Source organism: Camarhynchus parvulus, chromosome 21 (assembly GCF_901933205.1).
Source record: "Camarhynchus parvulus chromosome 21, STF_HiC, whole genome shotgun sequence".
NCBI classification, from domain to species: Eukaryota; Metazoa; Chordata; class Aves; order Passeriformes; family Thraupidae; genus Camarhynchus; species Camarhynchus parvulus.
The window spans coordinates 7476916-7502344 of record NC_044591.1 but is presented as its reverse complement, the minus strand read 5'-3'; the positions used below and the strand labels follow the sequence as shown (position 1 = coordinate 7502344).

General features: G+C 60.2%; 1 protein-coding gene across 1 annotated transcript; it reads left to right on the top strand.

The window, feature by feature from the left end:
• Positions 1–14898: 14898 nt before the first annotated feature.
• Positions 14899–23269, top strand: PERM1 (PPARGC1 and ESRR induced regulator, muscle 1). Its single transcript, XM_030964052.1, has 5 exons — positions 14899–14994; positions 17295–18368; positions 19191–19808; positions 20944–21060; positions 23190–23269. The coding sequence occupies exons 2-5, from the start codon at positions 17297–17299 to the stop codon at positions 23267–23269; spliced, it is 1887 nt and encodes a 628-aa protein (XP_030819912.1). The 5' UTR covers positions 14899–14994; positions 17295–17296.
• The last annotated feature ends 2160 nt before the right edge of the window (positions 23270–25429 follow it).

Below are 25429 nucleotides of genomic sequence, written 5' to 3'. Positions count from 1 at the left end.
CAGCAAGGGCAGGACAGGCTGCTCGGAGGGGGACAGGGATGGGGTTTGCTGTCCCCATTGTAATTCGGGATGGGAACAGCGCCGTGCCTGGCCCTCCCAGCCTTTCACGGCTCATTTGTGGCTCCGGGAAGGACTTCTGGGGCACCGGTGCTGCAGAGAATTCATTTTTTTGGGCTGTCAGATTTCCTTAAGTCCCCGAGCGGTGTCATCCTGACGGAGGGAGGAATCACCGGTCCTTGCCCCTGCCCTGTCTCTGTCAATTGTCTCCAGGACTTCCCTCTCTAGCCCACCTTTCCAGTCCAGCTCTTTTTTCACTCTCAATTGCCTTATTGGCATGACACGGTCGGCGAGCATTGCCAAAGTTAATTTATCACGCGGCCCTCCCCGGAGCCGCCTTTTCTCGGCACGATTGCTCCCCAAAGACTCCCGGACGGGCGCTCCGGCCACGGCTGAGCGCTGGGGTTTAATGTGCTCGTTAGAGAGCCGTGAATGAGCGCCCCAGCCCCGGTCCGTGCGCTGGCACAGCCGCAGCCTCTCCTGCAGCCCCGGGGAGCAGCCGCGAGTTCACCCCAAGCTCCATTCGCAGCGCAGGCACCCGGCAAACCCCGCGGGACGAAGCTCAGAAGGTGCCCTGACAATTCCACCTCTCCTCTTCCCCTTCTTCCTCCTGGAAAATCCCATTTTCCCGTTAATTCTGGGGCTGGGCACAGCAGGTTTGTGCACACACAGAGCCCTGTGCAGAGACCTGCATCCAGGTCTCCTTTCCATGGCTGAGGGAGGATCCCACCTGGGATTGCATCCCCAGATCTCCCTTTCCATGGTCAAGAGAGGATCCCACTGAATAGATCCCTTCCATGGCTGAGAGAAGATCCCAGCTGGAATTGCATCTTCCAGGTCTCCTTTCCATGGTCCCAGCTGGAATCTCATCAGAGGATCCCAGCTGGGATCTCATCCCCCCTGCCCCTTCCCAGCCTTCGGAATGCTCCGGATACTCCACCAAAACAAAGGTGCGGCCTCGTCAAGAAAAAAAAAACCCATGGAGGCACTTGAGGGAAGATTTCCCCACCCCTGCTCCGGCAGACAATGGTGGGAACTCATCCTCCTCATCCTCCCCTCCTCATCCTCCTCCTTGTCCCCAGGTTCCCCGGGGGTCCCCACCTGGGCCGGGGGCTGGGATGGGGCTCTGTGCCCCCCCTCTGGGGCCGGGCTTTGTTCTGCTGCCCTCCCAAGGGGTTCTGCTCTCCCCGGCAGCCCAGCCCGCGGATCTGTGCTGGGAGGGATGGCCCCGGCCGGCCCGGAAAGGTTTTTGGGTGTGCTCCGGGGTTTTTGGGTGTGCTCCAGGGCTTTTGGGGGGGCTCTAGGGTTTTGGGGGGTGCTCCAGGGTTTTTGGGGGTGCTCCAGGGCTTTTGGGTGTGCTCTAGGGTTTTTGGGAGCGTTCCAGGGTTTTTGGGTGTGCTCCAGGGTTTTTGGGGGTGCTCCAGGGCTTGGGGAGCAGCGAGGCAGAGCCCCAGCCCTGCCCGTGTCAGAAGGAGCCGGCAGGAGGGTGTTTTCCCCCAGAACCTGTTTTCCAGATCCCCTGGCATCCTTCCACAGCTCTCGCCGCCTGCGTCATCCTTTTACGAGGCCGCTTCCCCGGGAGCCCCTTCCCTTCCCTCCCCTCCGCTCCCTCCCCGCGCTGAGATTTTATTTATTTGTTTATGACACTTCTCCTGTCCCCAGGACGCCTTTCATGCTGGAGGAATCGGTGGCAGGAGGGAGGGACAGCCTGGGCACCGCGGGAGTTGCTGTCGCTCCGTGGTGTCCCTCGGGGACGCTGCAGAGGCTGAGCCCGGTGGGACCGAGCTGGGCAGGGGCAGGGACAGGTCCCAGAGCCACCCTCACCCCGGGTGCTGCCTCCAGCACCAACTGCGGCTCTGGCTGCTCTGTAAAGGGATTTTTGGTCACAAATGGAGCGATAATGAGGGGCCATGGGCAGGGGATGCCACCCTCTATCCCGGGCTGGTCCAAAGCCCGCCAGCCTGGCCTGGAGCAGTTCCAGGGATGGGGCACTGTGACCCACACGGGTTCTTGGATGAGGGAAGAGACGAGAATGTTGACTCCATGTTTCAGAAGGCTTGATTTATTGTTTTATCATATCTATTACATTAAAACTGTGCTAAAAGAATAGAAGAAAAGGTTTCATCAGAAGGCTGGCTAAGAATAGAATAGAATCAGAAAGAATGATAACAAGGGTTTGTGGCTTGGGCTCTGTGTCCGAGCCAGCTGGGCTGTGATTGGCCATTAATTAGAAACAACCACATGAGACCAATCACAGATGCGCCTGTACCATTCCACAGCAGCAGATAACCATTGTTTGCATTTTGTTCCTGAGGCCTCTCAGCTTCTCAGGAGGAAAAGTCCTAAGGAAAGGATTTTCCATGAAAGATGTCTGTGACAGGGCAGCCGCAGGGACGGCCCAGCGAAGCCCAGCGGAGCCCTGGGAGGGCAGCGGAGCCCGGGTGTGGCTGTCCCGCCGCGGGGACAGGGCTGGATTGCACAGCGCGCTCCAGGGCAGTGCCCGGGGCTCGGGGCAGCCGGAGCTGCCCGCCTGGAGCGTGTCAGCAGCAATTAGCGCTTCACACCCGGCTGGGAGCGGATAAACGCTGCCCGGGCCGGCCGGGGGGTGCCAGACAGGAGGAGGGGACCCTGCGGGACAATGCCTGCCGTGCCACCGCCAATTTCCCTTTTTTTGGGTTTTTTTTGTGTCAGGGGAATTCGCGGCTCGGTGGGACAGATGCTGCCCCATCGCTGACGTTTTCCTGTCTCCCCCCAAAGCGCTGTTTGAGCTGGGGATGGCCAGGAGCTGGTGTTCGGTGCCCGGGAGGGAGCGCGGAGGGAGCGTGGCTGAACTGAAGGGCAGCGATTGGGAAATCACAGCACTGATAAGGGAAAGACCTTTCTGACCACCCGCCATTCAGCAGCGCTAAACCCCAGCAGGCGGGGCGGAGCTGGGCCGGTGCCCTGGGCAGAAAACACCTTCATTTTCACGCTGTCCCCGCGTGGAACGGGCAGAGGGGAGCTGGCTGCGCGCGTTGTCACTGAAGGGCACACATTGTCACCGAGCCCATCTCGCCTCCTCCTTCTCAGGGAAATTTGGCTTTCAGAACTCTCCTGCTCCTCCTGACAGGGCCCAGGAGCCTGTTGGCATTTGCTGGTGGAAAAACAGAACAAATAAATAAATAAATAAATAAATAATATTATATTATTATATGGTTATTATATTACTATAATATATACACATTGTTATTATATGATATTATATATTATATGTTATATGTTATATATTATATATTATATATTATATGTTATATATTATATATTATATATTATATATTATATATAGTATTGTATTATTGTATTATTATATTATTATATATAATAAATAAAGAAATAGATAAAGAAATAAACAAAACATGCTGAGTCCTGGGGGAGCTGGGGTTTAGGATTGCTCCGTTTTTTCCTGCTGGAGCCCCACGGCGGGGTGAGACAGCAGCGCTGAGGAGCTGCCACCACAGCAGGCCTGGAATTAAATATTAAACCCGTGCTCCCTGCAGCCTCCACAGTGGCACTGCTAATGACATTTCCTGCTGGCAGGGACGGCTCCCAGCCCTGCCGTGGCAGCTGCTGCCATCCAGCTGGACAGGCCGGGCAGCCAAATGAAGATCGATTCCTCCTCCAGCACCGAGGAGCAGGGCACTGAAACGCTGCTGGGTGTGCCTGAGCGAGCGGATCTGGCAGGAGAAGAGGCTCTGGCTGCTTCCATCCCAAATCCGGGCTCAGGGGAGGCTGGAGCAGGCTGCTTTCCTCCCCAGCTCAGCTCCTGCCCCGGGCTGGGCTCTGCGCTGAGCGGAGAGAGGCTCCGGGCGCTGGAGCTGTGCTGTGCCGGCCCCAGCTCGGCTGGATGTCCCTCCCTGCGTGTCCCTGTGGCCGCCAGCCCTGCCCCGGCTCTCGCCAGCCCCGAGCTGCCCCAGCAGGGCACAAAGAGCCTTTGTGGATGTGTGGAGAAGGCAGGAGGGCTCTCTGGGAGCCTGGCAGTGCTGCCTGCCCTGCCTGCCGTCCCTGCCTTGGCTCCCATCCCTGCTCCCCAAACCTCCTCCTGCCTCCCCAGCCCTGCCTGCCCTGCTCCCCTGATCCCCAAACGTCCTGCTCTGGTCCCCAAACCTCCTGCTCTGCTCCTCAAGCATCCTGCCCTGCTCCCAATCCCTTCCTGACATCCTGCTCTGCTCCCCAAACCTCCTCCCATCTCCCCAGCCCTTCCTGCCCTGCTCCCCGGGATCCCTACCCCTTCCTGCCTTTCTCCCTTGGCTGCCCATCCCTTCCTGCTCTGCTCCCCTGCTCCCCAAACCTCCTGCCCTGGTCCTCCCCCTCTGCCCAGCGCTGCTGCATCCCCCAAAAACAGGGATGTGCTCCGGGCTCCAAAACCCCAAAGCAGCTCCCGGGGGAGCCGCTAATCCCACCCTGAGGGGCCGCTAATCCCACCCTGGGCAGCTCCCGGCCACTGGGAAGGAGCATCCGGAGAATCCCCGCTGGCATTTCTCGGGGCTGGCATTTCCCGGGGCTGGCATTTCCCGGGGCTGGCACTGCTGGGGCTGGCACTGCCGGGGCTGGCACTGCCTGGGATGGCACCGGCGGGGCTGGCACTGCCGGGGATGGCACCGATCGGGGCTGGCACTGCCGGGGATGGCATTTCCCGGGGCTGGCATTTCCCGGGGCTGGCACTGCCGGGGCTGGCACTGCCGGGGATGGCATTTCCCGGGGCTGGCACTGCCGGGGCTGGCACTGCCGGGGATGGCATTTCCCGGGGCTGGCATTTCCCGGGGCTGGCATTTCCCGGGGCTGGCACTGCCGGGGCTGGCACTGCCGGGGCTGGCACTGCCTGGGATGGCACCGATCGGGGCCGGCACTGCCGGGGCTGGCGTTTCCCGGGGCTGGCATTTCTTGGGGCTGGCACTGCCGGGGCTGGCACTGCCGGGGATGGCATTTCCCGGGGCTGGCAGTGTCCGGGGCTGGCATTTCCCGGGGCTGGCAGTGCCCAGGCCTCCCCGGCAGTGCCAGCAGCAGGCGGGCTCCCCGGCAGATGCGTTCCCGGCAGCTCCGGGCCGTTCCCCCGCAGTCACACGGATCCCATTAGCGCTGCTGCGTTTAACACGAACCAGAAGCGGCCCCAGGCAGCAGCGCCGCCCCGGCACAGACACAAATCTGGGATGAAATCAGGCCAGAGCTCTGCCGAGCCCGGCTCCAGGGCCCTCGGGGCCGGCAGGGCACGCAGGGGCCGCCTGGAAAATGTTTCCTGGGGAAGGGGGAATCCGCCCGGGGCAGCTCGCTGGTGTCGAGTGGTTGTGATTTAGTGGAGGGATGGGAACTCCCCGTGCCCTGTAATTCCACGGGTTCGCCTTCGGGATGGGAACTCCCTGTGCTCCACACGTCCTGGTTATTTACCCTACGGACGGGAACAACTCCATAATCCTTGTTTTCCACTGTATGGACGGCAGCTCCATCCATCCCCACCCCCGTGCGAGCCCCGGGGGTGCCGGGCAGGCATCGCTCTCTGATGCCTTTGCAAACATCCCAGGGCGTTCGAAGCCAGCCACCGAGGGAGTTTTCCCCTCCCTCTCCGCCCCCTCTGTTCGTGCAAATCCAAACGAGCACAAAACCCTCCGAGCTGGGGATTGCAAAACCCGGGGTTGGGCAAGAGTCCGGCCGGGGACACCCTCCTGCAGGGCCACCTGGGGCTGGTGACAGCCGTGACACAACCCGGCCCTCGGCGGTGGCCCTGGCACAGCCCTCGGCGCGATTAACAGCGCTGTCACACCATTAACTTCTTCACACTTGCAGCCCCTAAACTCGCCCAGAGCCCACAGGCGACAGACTCGGTGTTGATTTTCCGCCCGAGGAGGAGCCGGGAGCCGCTTCCCGAGGAAAACAAGAACAAGAATTTCCCGGATTTACAGCGGGGCAGAGCGGGATGGGGGCGGGCACAGCTGGGGACGGGTCCCTGCCTGCAGAAAGTGGCGCTGGGGAGGCGACTCCATCAGCGCAGAGCCCGGCTCGGGATGAGTCACTGCTCCCTGAGGCACCGTCCGCACAGAGCGGCAGCAGCCGGGGACACCGGTGGTGGCAGCGATGGTGGCACCGGTGGTGACAGGCTCAGGGCCCGGGGAAAGCCAGGCTGGCTCTGGCTGTGCCCCGGAGCCCCTGAGGGGGCCCAGCTGCTCACCTGGCAGGGATTTGATTTCCTTTTGAAGTGTTTGGGGCAGGGATGTGATGTTGTCCTGCGGGAATCCTGCATCCCTGCATCCCTGCATCCCTGCATCCCTGCATCCCCGGCAGTGCCAAGCCCTGCATCCCTGCATCCCTGCATCCCTGCATCCCTGCATCCCTGCATCCCCGGCAGTGCCAAGCCCTGCATCCCTGCATCCCTGCATCCCTGCATCCCTGCATCCCCGGCAGTGCCAAGCCCTGCATCCCTGCTCGGGGTTTGGGATTTTGGCAGAGATGGGAGGTGGGGATTCTGCTGCTGTCTGAGCCCCAGCGCAGCTCCCCCTGCCCCTGCTGAGCATGCACAGCTCTGCACAGCTGCACCAGGCTCTGCACAGCTGGAATATCCCATATTCCCATGGAATGTTCCCAGCAGGGAGCTCTGCCTGGCTGTGGTGGGTCTGGGTGAGGAGAGGAGGAGGAGGAGGAGGACGGCTGGGGCTGGCTTTGCAGCAGGTGTTGCTCAGCTTTGCCCCCCTCTGTTTATTTCTCTCTCCAAGCTAGAGATGTTTGAGAGCTGCAGGTTGCACAAAACCTGGGCTTGGGGACAGCCTGGATGTGCAGGGACCTGAAATCTGGGACCAGAACTGGGCCTGGCTCGTGACTGAGGGTACTGAGGCTGCCAGACGAGCCAAGGAATTTGCTCAGAACATCCAGATTTTGCTTGGAAGCAGCAGCACCTTCCCAGTCTGCTGAGAGCACTCCAGTTGCTACACAGGGATTGTTTTTTATAGCAACATCTCCAAGGCCTCAGCCTCGCTATCCCCATTTTTAGAAACGGAGAAGCGAACAAAGGGAGGTGCTGCTGCTCTCAGGTCTCCTGAGGCACATCCCGGCTTCCCTGGAAGCCCCAGGCAGGGCTGGGATCATCCTGGGGCAGCTCCCAGAGCCCCCCCAGCCCTGCCCTGCCCCACAGCTGCTGCTCCAGGGGGCAAAGGAAGGTGAAAAACGCGGCCCGTGGGGAGAGCAAAGTCTGCCCGGTGCCTGCAGCAAGCTCCTCGCCTGCCTGATTGCCCGGGGATTAGCAAAGGTCAGGCTTTAGTGCTGCAGCCCTTCCCAGCCCCTTCCTTCGCTGCAGGTTGGGAGATTTGTGTTGATTTAGCCTGATCCGTGAGCGCATGGAAAAATCCCAGCCAGCCTGGGGGGGCAGGGTTGAAATCCCAGCCAGCCTGGGGGGGCAGAATTAAAAATCCCAGCCAGCCTGGGGGGGCAGAATTGAAATCCCACCCATTCTGGGGGGGCAGAATTGAAATCCCAGCCAGCCTGGGGGGGCAGAATTAAAATCCCAGCCAGCCTGGGGGGGCAGAATTGAAAATCCCAGCCAGCCTGGGGGGGCAGAATTAAAATCCCAGCCAGCCTGGGGGAGCAGAATTAAAATCCCACCCATTCTGGGGGGGCAGAATTGAAGTCCCAGCCAGCCTGGGGGAGCAGAATTGAAAATCCCACCCATTCTGGGGGGGCAGAATTGAAATCCCAGCCAGCCTGGGGGGCAGAATTGAAAATCCCATCCATTCTGGGGGGGCAGAATTGAAATCCCAGCCAGCCTGGGGGGGCAGAATTGAAGTCCCAGCCAGCCTGGGGGGGCAGAATTCCTGCAGCAGATGTCACGGGGCTGGCAGAGGGACAGCAGCTCCCCACCCTTGGCTGCTGGAGCCTGGCTGGGAATTGGGGGGATCCTGGTGGGCAGAAAGCTCCTTCCCAGCCCCGGCTGTGCCCGGCTGGCCCTGGCAAAGCTGGATGCTGCTTCCCGCTCTGCTCCTGCCTTCGCAGGCTCTTCATCTCTCCTCTCCCTCGCTGCCTGCCTTCGCTTTGCCCTGACAACTTTGCCGAGCAGGATGTGGGAGGGGTGGGAGCTGCAGATAATGAGCAGCCCGGGCTCTGCTCAGCTCTGAGGCTGAGATCGCTGCTGCTCCAGCTCTGCCTCCCCTGCCTGTGCTGGCTGTTCCCGAGCCTGAGCGCTCACAGCTGGCAGCTCCTGCTCCCAAACACTCCAACCTTATGGCTCTGGATCCGGTTTGGGCCCAGCAGCTCCTCTGCCCCCAAACCAATATCGACCCAAGACCCCTTGGAGGTGAGGAAGAGGAGGTGAGGAAGAGGAGGCTGCTCCTCAGAGGGACCATCCCAGCGGGATTTTGTGTCCCCCAGCCCCAGGACCCTTCTCCTCCTGCCCTGAGGGATGCTCAGAGAAGATCCAGCGGTTCCTGCTCCCTCCCAGTGCTGCTCCCTGGAGATCCCTGCTGGGGAGCACAGGGAATCCTGCATCCCTGCTCGGATGGACCCTTCCAGAGCAGGAGCAGATGCTCACCTCCCAGTTAGGCTCAGTTAAGGAGCGCTAATGGGGTTGGGCTTGGCCCCAGCGGGGTCAGCGCCCCACGATATCCTGTTGACATCACTCCCGAGGGGCAGTTCCAGAGGGGAAGGGCCTTGCTGAGCTGCTGCTCGGCACAAAAACCCCAGCGAGGGCCAAGGCCTCTCCTCCCGCCTGCCCTGGCTCCTTTATCCAGGTGCTGAAGGAGAAGGAGCAGAGGGACGAGTTCCCCTTTTCCCTCTGCTCATCCCAGAGATCCTGGCAGGGAGGGGGCTGGGGGTTTGGATAACCTGCCTCATTAGTGGCTGTATGACATCATTATCTCACATTAGCCACACTCTGGCAGAGGTAATTGGGAAGCCTCTGGAATGGCCCTGTGACCTTTAATTAATGCAGCAGGGCCTTTTCCCCGTGCAGCTCCTCTCTGTGCCTCCAGCAGCTGCTCCTTGTTAAGATGCCAGAGCAGGGGAGCCCCGGTGCCAGGCCGGGAGCTTCTGAGCCTCTCTGCCCCGGGGGAGGAATAGAAAAGGTGCAGGAGCAGCCTGAGCTCCTCCAGCAGCCCCTCCTGGCTGCAGGCACTGCCTGGCCAATTAGCCAGCAGGGATTAGCCCGGCCCGGCCTGCCAGGAGGGCTCCTGGAAGGAAAGGTGGGGATGTGGAACCGACCTTGGGACTTTGGCTTGGAAAAGGAAGAATTTAGGAATTTAGAATTTAGGAATTGTTAGAATTTAGAATTTTGTTCCTGGCACAGCTCTGCCCCATCCCTGGAAGTGTCCAAGGCCGGGTTGGAGGGGCTTGGAGCAGCCTGGCACAGTGGAAGGTGCCCATGGGGTGGCACTGAGCTTTTTTCCAGCCCAAACCACTCCAGGGTTTGTCCCAGCTCTGGGTTTTACCTTTGCTGCTCTGCCCTGGCTGCTGGGAGCGCCCTGAGGCTCTGCAATGGCCAACCCAGGGTCATCCCCAGCTCTAATGCAACCCTGCCTCAGAAACCTCTGCAAAAACCTCCAGCCTGAGCAGATCAGGGCTGGCTGCCATGCTCTGTGCGGTTTGTATTCAAATACCTGGGAACAAATTAAAGGAAGCTCTGCTCAGATGGAGTTTTCACTGCGAGGTGAGCGAGGGCGGTGGGTTTGGGGATCAGGGGAAAGCGTCCTCGGGTCCTTGGGAGCTGTCAGCTGGCAGAGCTTGAGCTGTTCTGACATTTGGGCTGCTCAGGGCTGAGCCTGGTGCTGCTCCTGGCACGGCTCCCTCCTGCACAGCTGGCACGGTGTCCCTCGCTGCTGGCACGGCGTCACTGTCACCCGCTGCTGGCACGGGGTCACTGTCACCCGCTGCTGGTACAGTGTCACTCTCACCCGCTGCTGGCTCGGTGTCACCGTCACTTGCTGCTGGCACCTGCACGGGGGCTTGGAAACCCTCCCCAGGCATTTGGGAAATCCCCACTTTGGAGCCTGGGTTCATGAATGTCCTCCGGGAGAATTGGATTTGTAAAGAATTCTTAAAGATGGGAAGGATTATTAAAGATGGGAAGTTTATACAGTCCTGCATTACAGCTGTGAAAGGTGCACTGTGGGGTAAAACTACAGGTGATTAGAAGTAATAGTATTGTGTAGCCAAAACTAATAGGCTAAAAAGCATTTATAAAGTATTGAAATTTAGTAAGTATAGAAATATAGTATTGAAATTTTTCACTGAAAAATTTAGGGAGAAATTTTGGGCGGGGAGCTCCTGGCTTCTAACCAGAGCAGCGTCGAGTTTTGCATCTCTTCTGTCTCTCTCTCCATCGAGGCTGATAACACAATAAAATCTTTTAGAAAGCCTCTCAGTTACCCGGTCTCTACAAAAGGTGATAAACCCAGCGGTGCTGGGCTGTGCTCTGATCCAGGCCGGGCTGGGGCAGCCCTGGAGCCGGGGCTGGGCGAGGCCGCAAGTGCAGAGCTCTGCGCTCTGTTGTGTTTGCAACCCGAGCTGGCCCCGCTCTTTGGGGCTGCTGGCGGTGGGTGGGCCGGGATCAGCCCGGGATCAGCCTGGGATGTGCGCGGGATGCGCGCGGGATCAGCCTGGGATGTGCGCGGGATGTGCGCGGGATGCGCGCGGGATGCGCGCGGGATGTGCGCGGATCAGCGCGGGATGTGCGCGGGATGTGCGAGGGATGCGTGCGGGATGTGCGCGGGATGCGCGCGGGATGCGCGCGGGATGCGCGCGGGATGTGCGCGGGATGCGCGCGGGATGTGCGCGGGATGTGCGAGGATGTGCGCGGGATGGGCGCGGGATGTGTGCGGGATGTGCGAGGGATGCGTGCGGGATGAGCGGAGTTACAGCAGCGCAGCCCCGGGAATTGGGGGTTGGAGCTGCTGGGATGGGGTGCGCAGCGCCGGGGTGAGGAGCTGGGGACCCTGCGGGGCCCTGCCGATGTGGAACAGCTTGTGTTCGGGGCTGGGCTGGGAGGAGAGGCCCTTCCAACCCCAAACATCGTTAATCAGAGCTGGGACAGCGAGCGCTGCTGCTCCTGCTACCGTTCCCTTTCCAGGGAGGGAGGGCTTGGACACTCCGGGAGAACTCTCGGGTCCTTCTCCCTTTCTCTTGTTCCTGGCTCCTGGTGGCCAGCACGGTGACCCTGGTGGCCACCACCTCCCTCCAGGGCTCCATCCCAAATCAGCTGCTCTGGTTCGGGGTGCAGGGAGGGGAAGGACAAAAAGGGGTGGGACAGCTCCCTGCAGCTGCCTCAGGAGGGGCAGGAGACCCAGAGCAGGAGCCAGGCAAGGCTGGAGCTGTGCCACGGGAGGGTCAGGTTGGATTTTTGGGCAGGGATTTCCCGCAGAGGGTGCTGGGGCACTGCCCGGGGAATGGTGGCATTGCCAAGGCTGCCAGAGCTCCAGGAGCTCCCAGGGATGCCCAGGGTGGCAGTGGTGACCCCGCTGTGCTTCACTGAGCATTTCCCTGCCGGGACAGGGGCTCCCAGGCCATGCCAGCGCAGCCTCTGCCCTCCCAGCCCCTGGAACTGGGATTTTCCCTCTCCCCCAGCGGGGATGGATGCTCAGGGGATCCCCAAGCCCTGCCCTCCCCTGGCTGCCCCAGCACGGCCCCTCCGTTCTGCACAGCCCGATTTTAGTTCCCCACAGAATGTGAACCTCCGGAGAGGAGGTGAGAAACGCCGGGAAAGCGCGGACTTGGCGGCTGTAGGTGACATCTAGTGGAAACGGCAGGAAGGGGAGGGCGCGCAGGTTAAACCTCATCCTGCCAGGTTCGGGGGGAAAAGGATTCCTGCGAGCTGGGACTTCAGCCCAGAGTCCTCTTTTAAAATAAATAAATAAACAGAATAAATAGAATAATAATGGAATAACAATATGGATTGATAATATAATAGAATGAAGATAATAAAGAGAATAAAGAGAATAAAGAAAATAAAGAGAATAAAGGGAATGAAGAGAATGAAGAGGATGAAGTGGACAGCATGGAAAGGAAGGTGGCTGGGCCACGGCAGAGGTCACCTGGCCCTACAGCTGCTGTCCCCAAGGCAGGAGCAGCACAGCCACCCAGGCCATGGTGTCACTGTGCCACCCAGAGTCACAGAATCACGGAATGGCTTGGGTTGGAAGAGCTCCAGAGCCCACCCAGTGCCACCCGTGCCACAGCAGGGACACCCTGCACTGTCCCAGGCTGCTCCCAGCCCTGTCCAGCCTGGTTTGGGACATTTTTAGGGACAGCCACTGACAGAATCCTCCCATGCTGCTGGGATCTGTGCCCGGGGACAGCTCTGGGACAGGGGACAGTGTCTGGCACAGCTGGGCACTCCAGGGCTGTCCCCAGGGTCAGTGCCTCCTGCTCCTGCATCCTGAGCCCATCCCGCTGCCTCGGGGCATCTCCCTGCTCTGCTTTCCCTCTCCTCCGAGGCGGCTGGCGCTGCCACCCTGCCCCTGGCACTGCCACCCTGTCCCTGTCCCTGCCCGGGGCTGCTCCTGGGAGCGCAGAGCCGATGGTTCTTGCTCAGAAATGTGAAACCCGGCCAGCCTTGGATTAGCAACCCGAAACTGCGGCCAGGAGCCGAGCTTTGGGAAGAGCCTGGCAGCGTTTCAGGCCGGCTTGGGCCGGGTTTCAAGCGAGCCGAGTGTGACCTTTGCATGAGCCGGCTGGGGGAGCATGGGCTGGAATTTGAACAGAGAACGGGGAGCGAGTTTCAGGCAAAAAAACCCCAAAAAAACCCAAAATTAAAAAAAAAGTTAAAGGGTTTGGGGGAAAACAATGCGGATCTGGGGTGGTTTGGGGGTGATAATTGCTGCTCACCTGCCCCCAAACCAGCAAAACCAGCCCGGTGGCTGCGGCTTGGCTGGCTCGGAGTTTCAGTGCAGGGTTAACCCTTTCCTGAGCGATCAGCTGCTCCTCCCAGGCCTTCCCTGGGCTGGATCCCAACTGCTGTGGTTGGGATCATCCAGGGAGGTCTCCTGGCCCCGTGCAGGGTCGGGGCTGTACGTGAGCAGCCCAGTGTTCCTGAATCCCCATGAGCAGTTCAGCGCTCCCCAATCCCCTGAGCTGCCCCTCAGACAGGTGGGAGCCCGCAGGAATTTATGGAAAGGAGGGAATGGATCAGACCAGGGGCAGCTGAGGAGATGGAAGGGCAGGGGAGCAGCCAGACATGGACACCCCAGGCCGCTGCTGTCACTGCCTGAGACTCAGCGATCATCCAGCTAAAACTGCAGGAGGAATGAGAAAATCATCACAAATAAACCTCTCTGTCCCAGGGCTGCCTTGCTCCTGAAGCTGCGGACAGATTTCTTTTTCCATTCTGCTTCATCATATTTATTTTTTTTTCCACTGCTTTTCCTGCAGTCTGTCCCTTCCTGCCCTGCCGCACAGCATGTGGTGGGTGTAGATCAGGGCAGGGAGGATCCTCCTAATCAAACCCACGTTTCTCTGCATTGTCTGGGCTGTCTCACGGGGAGCTCAGCCAAGCCCCCACACCCGTGATGCTCCAGTGCTGGCTTGAAAAGCTGTACTGAGGCAGAATTTTCCCAAATGAAGTTTCTTGGGCAGGAGGGGAATTAGTCCATATTGAGAATATTTCAGTTATTCCATATTGGGAATATTCCAATTATTCCATATTGGGAATATTCCACTTTTTCCACATTGAGAATATTCCAATTATTCCATGTTGAGAATATTCCAGTTATTCCATATTGGGAATATTCCAGTTATTTCATATTGAGAATACTGCAATTCTTCCACATTGGGAATATTGCAATTCTTCCATATTGGAAATATTGCAATTCTTCCATTCCCTGAGAGCTCCTTTCCCAGACACTGGGGTTCCTTTACAGTGGGAGTGGTGAATGCTGAGCCTGCAGGTGTCTCTATCCCAAAGGAAGCGCCCTCCCTCCCCAGCATTCCCAGTTTTCCTGCCCTTTCCATGCCCACTCCTGGCCGTCCCCCCAGGCACAGGGGGGCCACATCTGCTGCTTTATTTCGGGCCCTTCTCTCATGACAGGCTGACACTGGTTATTTATATCACGTCCTGGATCCCACAGTGTCCGTCCTGGAGGCGCTGGGTGCCATCCACAGGATGGGGCTGGTGCAGCCCTGCAGCACCCCAGGATCACCCCAGAACCATCCCAGCACCATCTCAGAATCATCCCAGCATTCTAGAACCATCCCAGCACCATCCCAGCAGCCTCCGACATCCCAGCCCATCCCAAAATCATCCCAAAATCATCCCAGGATCACCCCAGAATCATCCCAGCATTCCAGAACCATCTCAGAACAATCTCAGCACCATCCCAGCATTCCAGAACCATCCCAGCAGCCTCCCACCATCCCAGCCTCCCAGAATCATCCCAGAACCATCCCAAAATCATCCCAGGATCATCCCAGAATCACCCCAGCACTATCCCAGCATCACCCCAAAATTATCCCAGCACCCTCCCAAAATCATCCCAGCCCACCCAGCCCACCCCAGCCCACCCCAGCCCCATCCCAGCCTCCCCGTGCCTCTGGCTGCCGCCCCAGCTGTGTCCCTGCCCCTGCCGCGCTCCCTGCCGCTCTCGGGCGCTCGTTGAAAGCTCTCCCTGCCTCAGGCCCGGCTCCAAGGGGAGGAAGTGGCCGAGCCAAGCGGAGGGAACCGCTCGGTTTCCCCTCCGCTCCGCGAGGGGAGCGGGGCGGGGCAGGTCGGGCCGGGAAGGAGGGAGCGGCTCCTCCCCGCAGATGTTCCGGGCGGCTCCAGGGCAGCGCGTCCCGGGCAATGATTCCGATCCCTCCTCCTGTCCCCGCCGGGCTGGGCTCTGCTGGCTCCGTCCCGGCCGTGCAGTGCGGGACAGCCGCCGCCGCGGGGAGCTTCGGTCCCGAGGGATGGCGGAGACACCCTGCGGTCACCTGTGCTTGGGGACACAGCCATCCCGGGTATGGCAGGGACACCCTGCGGTCACCTGTGCTTGGGGACACAGCCATCCCAGGGATGGCGGGGACACCCTGCGGTCACCTGTGCTTGGGGACACAGCCATCCCAGGGATGGCAGGACAAGGGACGCTGCTGTCACCTCCCCGAGGGGACAGAGCCCAGAGCTGTGCCCGCAGGGAGGTGGGCAGGGGGGCATGGGCAGCAGCTGGCCCTGGGGAGGAGCCCCGAGGGGTGCAGAGCCTGTGGGACCCCCGAGGGGTGCAAGGTCACTCTCAGCTCCCGCAGCCCCCCCAGCCCTGGCCAGGAGTGTCCCACCGCGGGGTCCTGGGGGCCGAGGGGGTGCCTGGAGCCCCGGGGCAGGGCTGGGTGTGGGGTCTCTCCCCCAGCCCCTGTCCTGCCGGCAGCGCCCTCAGGGCAGCTATTTCTGACCCTGGGGCGGGGAGGAAGGTGGGAGGAAGGCTGGTGGGAGCTCAGGGTTATTTCTGGCTCGGCTTCGTGACCCGCCAGGCCAGCCTTGGGCGCTGTGCCAGCGCCCCGTGCCAGGCTGCCCCGAGCTGTGCCCACAGCGTGTGGCACAGGTGGCCCTGGGCGCCGCCACATGCCCTGCGGGGTTTGTCACAAGACCCTGGGGCTGGCTGTGACCTCCTGATGTCACCCTGCCCCGGGAGTGCCCTAAATAGATGACCCCTGGCCCTGAGGTGGTTCAGGGTCACCCTGGGGAGCGTGACTGAGGCAGAGAGGGGGCTCTGTGGGAAAAGGGGCAGTCGCTGCCAGCCAGCTGTGCCAAGGGCTGCCAGCTCCGTGCCCTGTCCCCCTTGCCCATGGAGCGACCCCGGGAGGGAGCAGGGGGCACCAGGAGTGCCCCCAGACATGGCTGTGGCACTGTCACACGTTGGCTGCCACCTGTCACAGACATCTTTTATGGAAAATCCTTTCCTTAGGATTTTTCCTCCTGAGAAGCTGAACGGCCTCAGGAACAAAATGTAAACAATGATTATCTGCTGCTGTGGAATGCAACAGGTGCATCTGTGATTGGTCTCATGTGGTTGTTTCTAATTAATGGCTAATCACAGCCCAGCTGGCTCGGACAGAGAGTCCAAGACAGAGCCTTTGTTATCATTTTTTGCTGTTCTATTCTTAGCCAGCCTTCTAAGGAAATCCTTTCTTCTATTCTTTTAGTATAGTTCTAATGTAATATATATGATAAAATAATAACTCAGCCTTCTGGAACACGGAGTCAGATCCTCGTCTGCTCCCTCAGCCTGAGAGCCCTGTGACACGGTCACAGCCACCCTGGCACGTCCCCCGGCAGTTCTAAATAGGGGCCGGTGGCACTGGGCTCTCAGGTGACACCGGGGAGGGACAGAGGGTTTATTTTTAGCCCCTGAATGGATCCGGGCTGCAGCCGGGCTCTGTGCCCCGGCCAGGGCTCGGCACCATGCGCTGCTGGGAGGGCTCAGCGGCGGCTGCTCGCATGGCCCCGTCCGGCCCGGGGCTGCGGGACAGGTAGGATGGCCCTGTCCCCTCCCCGCGTCTCCTGCTGCGTGTCCTGCTGTCCAGCTGTGTGTCCTGCTGTCCGGCTGTGTGTGTCCTGCTGTCCGGCTGTGTGTCCAGCTGTGTATGTCCCACTGTCCGGCTGTGTGTCCTGCTGTCCAGCTGTGTGTGTCCTGCTGTCCAGCTGTGCGTGTCCTGCTGTCCGGCTGTATGTGTCCTGCTGTCCGGCTGTGTGTGTCCTGCTGTCCGGCTGTGTGTCCAGCTGTGTGTGTCCCACTGTCTGGCTGTGTGTCCTGCTGTCCGGCTGTGTGTCCTGCTGTCCAGCTGTGTGTCCTGCTGTCCAGCTGTGCCGCTCCTCCCTGCCCAGGGCCCCTGCAAGGCCGGAGCTGCTGCCGTGGCTGCTCTGGGCTTTGGGAATGCTCGGGGACATCAGTGCCGGGTTTAAGGTGGGTGGGAGGCAAAAGGGGTGGGAGAGGGGGCTGTGGGGTGTGATGGTGCTGTGGGGAGAACCCCAAACCTTCCTTGCAGCTCTGGGGATCTTCTCAAAGCCCCTGTGCAGCTCTGGGGAGCATCCCAAAGTTCTTGTGTAGCTGTGGGGAGGATCCCAAACCTTCTGTGCAGCTGTGGGGCACACAGCTGGCCTTTGGGGGCACACAGCTGGATTTTGGGGGCACACAGCTGGCCTTTGGGGGCACACAGCTGGATTTTGGGGGCACACAGCTGGATTTTGGGGGCACACAGCTGGATTTTGGGGGCACACAGCGGTGCCACCCTGTCGTGCCTGACGTGTCGCTGCTCCCCTGCCGCAGGCATGGATAACTTCGAGTACAGCATCCAGCTGAACGACCGCGAGTGGGCCGAGTTCCTGCGGGCCTCCGAGGAGTGCAGCCTGGCGCCGGCCTCGCTGGCCACGGCCGAGGAGCAGAGCCTCAGTGACATTGAGCAAGGGGACACCGCGGGACGCGACAGGGTGATCGCAGCCAGGCCGGGCGGCGAGCCAGCACCGCCTGGCACCGCCAGCCCTGTCCCACGTGGTGACAGCGCCGGTGCCACCCGCCCGGAGCGCGGGCAGCGCTGCGTGCCGGAGCGGCTGTCGGGCAGCGAGGACGAAGCGGAGCTGGGCTCTGTGGGCAGGCTCCTGTGCCACAGCCACCAGCCCAGCGGCCCGGCGGCCGCTGCCATGCCCAGCGCCCAGAGGAGGCAGCCCCCGCGGCACCCGCGGCGGCGGCGCCAGCGCGGGACACGGCGGGGCAGCGCCCGCGGGCACGGAGCCCCCGGGCAGGGCGGGGCATGCGGGAGCGGGACAAGCCCCGCTGGCACCGCCAGGAGCCCCAGCAGCCTCTGTGCCCCCGGAGCCCGCGGGGAGCCCGTCCCCCGGGACGGTGCCCAGGGCGGCCGCGAGCCGGACAAGGCGGGCACGGAGCCGGGAGCGGCATCGCCCGGCGCGGTGAGGCCCAAGGTGCCGGCACAGCCCAGGAAGAGCCGCAAGCAGCGCGGGGCCGGCGGCGCCGAGGGGGACAGGGACCCCCTGAGCGCGGCACCCCCCGGGAAGGCTCCGCCGGGCTCGCCGGGCTCCCCTCGGAAGGGCAGAGCCAAGGACAAGGCGGCCAAGGGAGCGCTGGTGAGGCTGGGCAGCGAGGAGGCGGCGGACAACAGGCGGGGGGACGGCGGCGATGCCGGGACCCCAAAGGCCCCGGGCAGGACAAAGGGCACCAAGCCCCCAAAGGCAGGGCAGGCCGGGGCTTCGGGCGGACGTGACAGTGTCCCCGCGGCCCCTGGAGACGGCCCAGGAGAGCAGAGCCAGGAGATGCCAGGGAAGCCTCTCCAGCCCGGGAGTGCGGCAGCGTTTGGGGGGAATGCTGCTGAGGGGGCTGGCGGGGAGCCTGCTGCTGAGATACCTGGAATTCCTGCTGCTGAGATACCTGGAGGGAATGCTGCTGAGATAGCTGGAGGGAATGCTGCTGAGATACCTGCAGTTCTTGCTGCTGAGACCCCTGGAATTCCTGCTGCTGCTGAGACTCCTGGAATTCCTGCTGCTGCTGAGACTCCTGGAGTTCCTGCTCCTGAGACCCCTGGAATTCCTGCTGCTGCTGACATCCCTGGAATTCCTGCTGCTGTTGAGATCCCTGGAATTCCTGCTCCTGAGACCCCTGGAATTCCTGCTGCTGAACTTCCCAGAAAGCCCTCAGAGATCCCTGGAGTTCCTGCAGCAGAAATTCCCAGGAAACCCTCAGAGATCCCTGAGGTTCCTGCAGCTGGGATGCCCAGGATCCCTGCCATTGATATCCCCAGGAGTCCTGCCATTGAGCTCCCCAGGATCCCTGCAGCTGAGCTCCCCAGGATCCCTGCCATTGAGCTCCCCAGGAGTCCTGCCATGGAGCCCCCCAGGATCCCTGCCATTGAGCTCCCCAGGAGTCCTGCCATGGAGACCCCCAGGATCCCTGCAGCTGAGCTCCCCAGGAGTCCTGCCATGGAGACCCCCAGGATCCCTGCAGCTGAGCTCCCCAGGATCCCTGCCATTGATATCCCCAGGATCCCTGCCATTGAGCTCCCCAGGATCCCTGCAGCTGAGCTCCCCAGGATCCCTGCCATTGAGCTCCCCAGGAGTCCTGCCATTGACATCCCCAGGATCCCTGCAGCTGAGCTCCCCAGGATCCCTGCCATCGAGATCCCGTGTGATCCTGCCGCTGGGCTCCCCTGGGAAGCTGCAGCCGAGCTCCCCAGGGCCGTGAGCCCCCTGTGCTTTGCGGATGGGGCCTCTGGCAAGCCCAGCTCCCTGGATGTGACCTGGCCCGAGATGTACGAGTACCTGTTCTGTGATTCCCAGGAGGAGGAGGAGCTGGGCAGCTCCCTGGAGGGGCGGAAGTCGCCCTTGCAGAGGGAAATCTCCTGGCCTGAACTCTACGAGTACTTCTTCACCGAGCCGGAAGGAAGCAGGAAAAAAGGCAAAGCTAAAGAGAGGAAAAGAAAGAAGTTCAGAGGCTTGGAGCGCCCTGGGCTGCACAAGGAGGCTCCCAGCTCTGCTCCAGACAAGGACACCGTGGTTATCTCAGTCCCTGACGTGCATGAACACTTCTTCCCAGAGCCAGCCCCCAACAGGATGGGCTGGAGAGGGATTTTCTCCATGGCCCCGGCCTCAGAGGTGAAGAAAGCTGTGGGGGCGTTGAGGTCCCTGCTGCAGAGGCAGGGGCAGCTGGGAGGAGGCCAAGCCCCGAGCTCCCAGGCCCTGGTGCCCAGAAGATCCGGAGAGGAGCTCGCCCTGGTCCCGCTGGGTGGAGCCCAGGGGTGGCCAGAAGATGAGGACAGGGCCCTGGCACTGAGAGGTAAATCCTGTTGTCCCCTGTAGGGACACGTCCCAGGCTGTGTCACCCTGGCTCTCCCTTGGGATGTTCCCTCTGTCCCTCGGGGTCTCCCTTGGGATGTTCCCTCTGTCCCTTGGGTTCTCCCTTGGGATGTTCCTCTCCCTGTCCCCTGTGCCAAGCCAGTGCTCCTGGCCAGGTCCCCCAGCATGGACAGGCAATGTGGGGCTGCAAAACCCACCCTGAGCAGACAAACACCCTCTGGAGACCTCAGAGGTCACCTGAGCATTGCCTGCTCCTGGGGGCAGGTGAGAGAAATGGGAATAAAGGGAGAAGTTTGATCCACCAGGACAGGCAGGGGTTTGGCTTTGAGCTTAACTGATGCTCAGAGTTAATCCTAAACCCAAACACTGAGGGAGCCATCCCAAAGGGAGCCTCAACATGGAGCTTCCAGTCTGAAAAAACCCCTTTGAGCTGGTCACAGCTAATTAATAAGCCAGCTTTAATGAAAAGCCTGATCAAATGAATAGGGGCAAAAAGAACCTGATCTGAAGGTGTTGCAGGCTGGCTCAGGGAATGCAGAGCACTCGGGGATGTCTCCATCCCTGGAGGAGGCAGGAGTGGGGTGGGATGCCCAGAGGGACACTGAGCGCTCTCAGGTGTTGTCCTGGAGCTGGCTGTGCCCAGGGACACTGGGGACAGCAAGGGGACCTTGCCTGTGTCCCCAGGAATTGCTGTGTCCCAGATCTGCCCCCCAGACCCAACTGCAGCCGCCGCAGAGAGCTGGGAGAGCTGCGGGGAGGCGCTGGGGCAGCGGGGGGCGGCTTCAGCAAACGCTTCCTTGGGGTTTTTAACAGAGTGCAGGACTGAGGAGGGGTACAAACCCTATTTCCTTGGGGTTTTTAACAGAGTGCAGGACTGAGGGGAGGGGTACAAACCCTATTTCCTTGGGGTTTTTAACAGAGTGCAGGACTGAGGGCAGGGGTGACAAATGTGCCACTGTCCCTTGGGAACACACAGAGCCCTCTGATGTCCCCCCCTGGTACCAAAAGACCTCCAGGGATGACTTCCCCGGGCTTTGCTGTGGCAGAGGGAGGGCAGGGGGGCAGAGGGGGTGGCACAGAGCCCCCAGCGCCTCGTGCTCCTCTCGTGGCAGGAGCAGCAGAGGAGGAGCCCCGGGTGCTGAGCCACAAGGACATGTGCCTGGTGTTCTGTGCCTTCGCCTCCTGGGCTGTGAAGACATCTGACCTGCAGGCTCCGGATGCCTGGAAGACCAGTACGTACAGTGCCCGCCTGGAGAGGGCTGGGAAGGGCTCTAGGGGACGTTGGCAGGGAGGAAAATCGGGATATTTATACCTGCAGCTGCCTCTGGGGAAGTGCAGCCTTTTCCTGGTGCTCCAAAGCCGTTTCTGTGCCTTTTCTTTCCCCTCTGATCCCGATTGCTGCTCGTGTCTTTTGTGCTTTCCCCACAAAGCAGCTGCTGGCCGGAGCTGAGCTGGCTCCACAGCCTTGGTCCTGCTCCATCCAGGATCCCTGACAGGGCTCAGCTTGGCAGCACTTCCTTAGAGCTCCTTAGGCTCCCTCATCCCAGCAGGAACAAAATTCCCAACACAACTGGCCTCGCAGCAAGGCCAAGCCTGCCTGGGGTTTTTTGTCATGACCAAAGTTGAGATTAAACCTTCATCCAGCACCAAAATTCCCGTGTTTTTCTGAGGTGCTCGGAAGGTTTAATCTTCCCCCCAAAAAGGAGGAGGAAGTTCAATGTTCTCCCCATCATCCCCCTGCACTGAGTCCTGCAATTCCCTGAGGATCTGTGGGATGCTCTCCAAGCCCAGCTCCTGGCAGCTGGTGAGGAGAGAGGAAATTGAGGAAACAGAAACTCATAGAATCCCACAGGAATGGGGATGTCTGGATGAGCAGGACTCAGGGAAAGCAGCATTCCCGATCCCTGCCCCACAGAGCCCCTTCCACGGGAAGAAGTGCCAGGGCTGAGGGTTCCTGCTGCTCTTGCAGGCGAGGAATGTTCCCTGCTAAGGTCAGCAGGAAGCCGACACCGCGGGCTGGGAATAGCTCCTGAGCTACGGCTGCTCCCTGCCGTCATCCCCAGCAGCTCCCGGCCTGCTCCTCCTCCTGCTGAGGGTTTGGGATGGAGGAAATGTCCCCGGGGAAGGGGTGGAAAGGGGGATAAGCTCCTCGTGCCCCGGGGTGGAATAACCTGGAGAGGAGGGAGGCAGGAGCGGCTCCGGAGCCCGGAGCAGCCGCTCTCTCTCTCTCTGGGCATTTGGGCTTCCAACAAGCTGAGTTTGTGTTCCTCTAGCTCATAAATCAAAATCCAGTCTGAATTTAAAGTATGGGGTCCAAAAACACAGCTTGGATTCCTGGTTTTGCTTGGAAATCAAGGGAACTTAAAGTCCCTTATAAACCAAATGAAAACCATTGGGTGCAGGGACAGAGCAGAGCTTGGTTTGGGTTTCACCCCCATTTGTCATTTCTTGTGTCCCTACATCTTTTGATTTGGAGCTTTGGATATTTTCTGCTTTTGGCTGGGGCCAGAAAATCCCCAGAAAATCCCCCAAATGGGATTTTTCTTGGCATCCTCTTGGTGCAAACACAAGCAAGAAATGAAGGTGCTGTCCTGAACCCAGGTGGGGTTTTCCTTGTGTGTCTTTCTCTCATCCAAGATCAAATCTCCACCTGAACCTGTGACTCCAACCAATCCACAAAATCCCCGCCTGGATCTGGGTATCCACCCCATCCATTAAACCTCCCCCGGATCTCTGCATCCAACCGAGGGACCCTACTGAGCCTTTCCCCTGAACCAGCCCTTTTCATGGCATGGGGCTGTCTCCGTGCACCCAACTCCCGGCCCTGGGTGTGCCCAGTCAGGCTGTGAGCATCTGGGAACGCTCTGGGAGCAAATTCCGTGTGCTGGGAATGCAAACCCGGGCAGGAGGGGACAGGGGAAGGGAGAGGAGCAAATTCCGTGTGCTGGGCATGCAAACCCGGGCAGGAGAGGGGACTGGGGAAGGGAGAGGAGCAAATTCCGTGTGCTGGGCATGCAAACCCCGGGCAGGAGGGGACAGGGGAAGGGAGAGGAGCAAATTCCGTGTGCTGGGCATGCAAACCCGGGCAGGAGAGGGGGGGAAGAGAGCAATTCCGTGTGCTGGGCATGCAAACCCGGGCAGGAGAGGGGGACTGGGGAAGGGAGAGGAGCAAATTCCGTGTGCTGGGCATGCAAACCCGGGCAGGAGAGGGGACTGGGGAAGGGAGAGGAGCAAATTCCGTGTGCTGGGAATGCAAACCCGGGCAGGAGGGGACTGGGGAAGGGAGAGGAGCGACCCCGCGTGTCCCCCCGAGCCCTTTGGGACCGGAGTGACAGCGGGAATGTCCTGGGCTCTTTTGCAGTGTTCCTGGCGAGCTTTGGCACCCTCTCGGCCATCCGCTACTTCCGAAGGACGGTCAGGGAAGGGCCCCCCCGGAGTTAACCCCTGCCGCGCCGGAGCCGCCGCCCGGGGCCGGGGCTTTGTTCTGGACAGTGGGAGAAGCCTGGAGCCAGCCCCGAGAGCTTCCCCGGCCCCATCCCCGAGCGGACAGGATGGCACGGGGAGCGGGAGCCTCCCGGGCACGGGAACTGACGGTAGGACAGGACAGGACAGGGGCTGGCAGTGCCCCGATGGTCCCTCCTCCCCGCTGGAGTCACCTGGAGGTGGCACAGGGACGCACAGAGGTGGCACAGGGATGCTCAGAGGTGGCACAGGAAGGCACGGAGGTGGCACAGGGACGCACAGAGGTGGCACAGAGGTGTTTGGAGGTGGCACAGGGATGCACGGGGGAAGCAGGGAAGTGTTTCACCCCGACAGAAGAGCCGGGATGTCTCTGGAGGAGCTTTGGGAAGAGCTTGGCAGAGCCTGGGCTGGGCAGCAGCTCCCGGAGGGATGCAGGGCTCGCTGCCAAGCGCTCCCATGATCGCTCCAGGAGGATCAAATCCCTCTTGGGTTTCACTCCCAAGAAGTCCCAGCTCGGGGATGAGGTTTCTGCCGCCGTGGCTCTGTCCCTGGGGACAGCTGGGGCAGGGACACGTCCCCGTCCTGCAGCAGAGGACGGGCAGGGGTCACTCGGGGGAAGGGAGCAGGGACAGGGAGCTCGGGGAGGGTCAGGAAAGGGGACAGGAGGATGTTGGAGAGGAGGGAGGAGGAGGTGGGCAGGTTTGGCTGTGCCTGGCAGCAGGAAAGGCTCTGGATATCAGATTTATTTCCTTTTGTGCCTCCCGTCCCAGAGAGGCCAAGGGAGGCGTGGGGTGAGGGGAGCGTGGAATGCAAAGTGGGAAATGAAATGGTTCCGTTCCCTCTGTCCCCAGTGCCTCCCTCAGCACCCCAGGGCGCTACTGAGGAGGAGTTTCCTCCCCTCAGCGGCCTGGTGACAGCACCAGGGAGGGACGGGGGTTGAGATCGCGCTGTTTGTGGGCTGACAGCAGAGAGGGGAGCTTCCTTTCCTCGTGCTGAAAGGCCCTGAGGGCTGCAGGGGTGGGCTGGAGGCCGTGGGCGCTGCAGAGACATCTGGGGCTGGGGTTTAGGGCTGGACAGGCTCCGCACGGCCTGGAGCAGCTCAACACCCACCGAGAGGGCTTGTGTGCAGGAGGAGAGCCGATGGAACGTGCTGGAAGCTTCTAATAAAGTTCTGCCTCATTTACTACTCCGGTGTCCATCCCTGTGTCTGCGGGGAGGCGCTAAGGGAGCGCTGGGCTTTGCAGGAGGATAAATCGATGTGTGTGTGTGTGTGTGGGGAGCCAGAGCTGCGGGAGCTCAGGGGTTCGGGCACAGAGCAGGCAGGGCCATGGGGCAGTGTCACCGTGTCCCCGTCCCTCTGAGGCACAGCCTGGCACCAGCAGCGCCTTCCACGGGTCCCTCCCGGCTCAGGAGCTCTGGGCTGCCCTGAACACATCCCTGAGCGCTGTCGCCATCCCCCCCTGCTCCCCATCCCCTGCACCCAGAACTGCCAGGCCTGCAGCCCCAGCTGGGCTGGAAACCACTGGACCACAGGCATGGTTGATGAAGAACCCGTCCTGTGCCAGGAGTTGTCTCCTGAGGATCTGAGAGGCCTCAGGAACAAAATGCAAACAATGGTTATCTGCTGCTGTGGGATGCAACAGGTGCCTCTGTGATTGGTCTCATGTGGTTGTTTCTAATTAATGGCCAATCACAGCCCAGCTGGCTCGGGCTCTGATCAGTCACAAGATTTTATTGTCATTATTTTTCTATTCCTTTCAAGCCTTCTGATGAAATCCTTTGTTCTATTCTTTTAGTATAGTTTTATATTATTTATATATATAATATTATATATATAAATAATATAAAACTATACTAAAAGAATATACATAATATATATATAATATAATACAATATATAATATATAATATATAATATATAATATATTATTATTATTATTTATATTATATTATATATTAATATAATATATATAATAAAATAATAAATTAGCCTTCTGAAACATGGGATGAGGTCAAGATCCTCATCCCTTCCCTCTTCCTGGGACCTCTGTGAACACCACCACACCACTGGGTTTAACCCTGGCCTAAGTGATTTATTTATGGCCGTCCCAGGGATTGAGAGTTTCACTGAACCTGGGGT

What these genes read in the sequence shown, in the direction of transcription:
- PERM1 (XM_030964052.1), top strand. Translation starts at nt 17,297, where the DNA reads ATGGATAACTTCGAGTACAGCATCCAGCTGAACGACCGCGAGTGGGCC. An exon ending in TGAGGGGGCTGGCGGGGAGC is followed by an intron (nt 18,369 to 19,190) that starts CTGCTGCTGAGA and finishes TCCCCTGGGAAG; the next exon opens with CTGCAGCCGAGCTCCCCAGG. An exon ending in CAGGGCCCTGGCACTGAGAG is followed by an intron (nt 19,809 to 20,943) that starts GTAAATCCTGTT and finishes TCGTGGCAGGAG; the next exon opens with CAGCAGAGGAGGAGCCCCGG.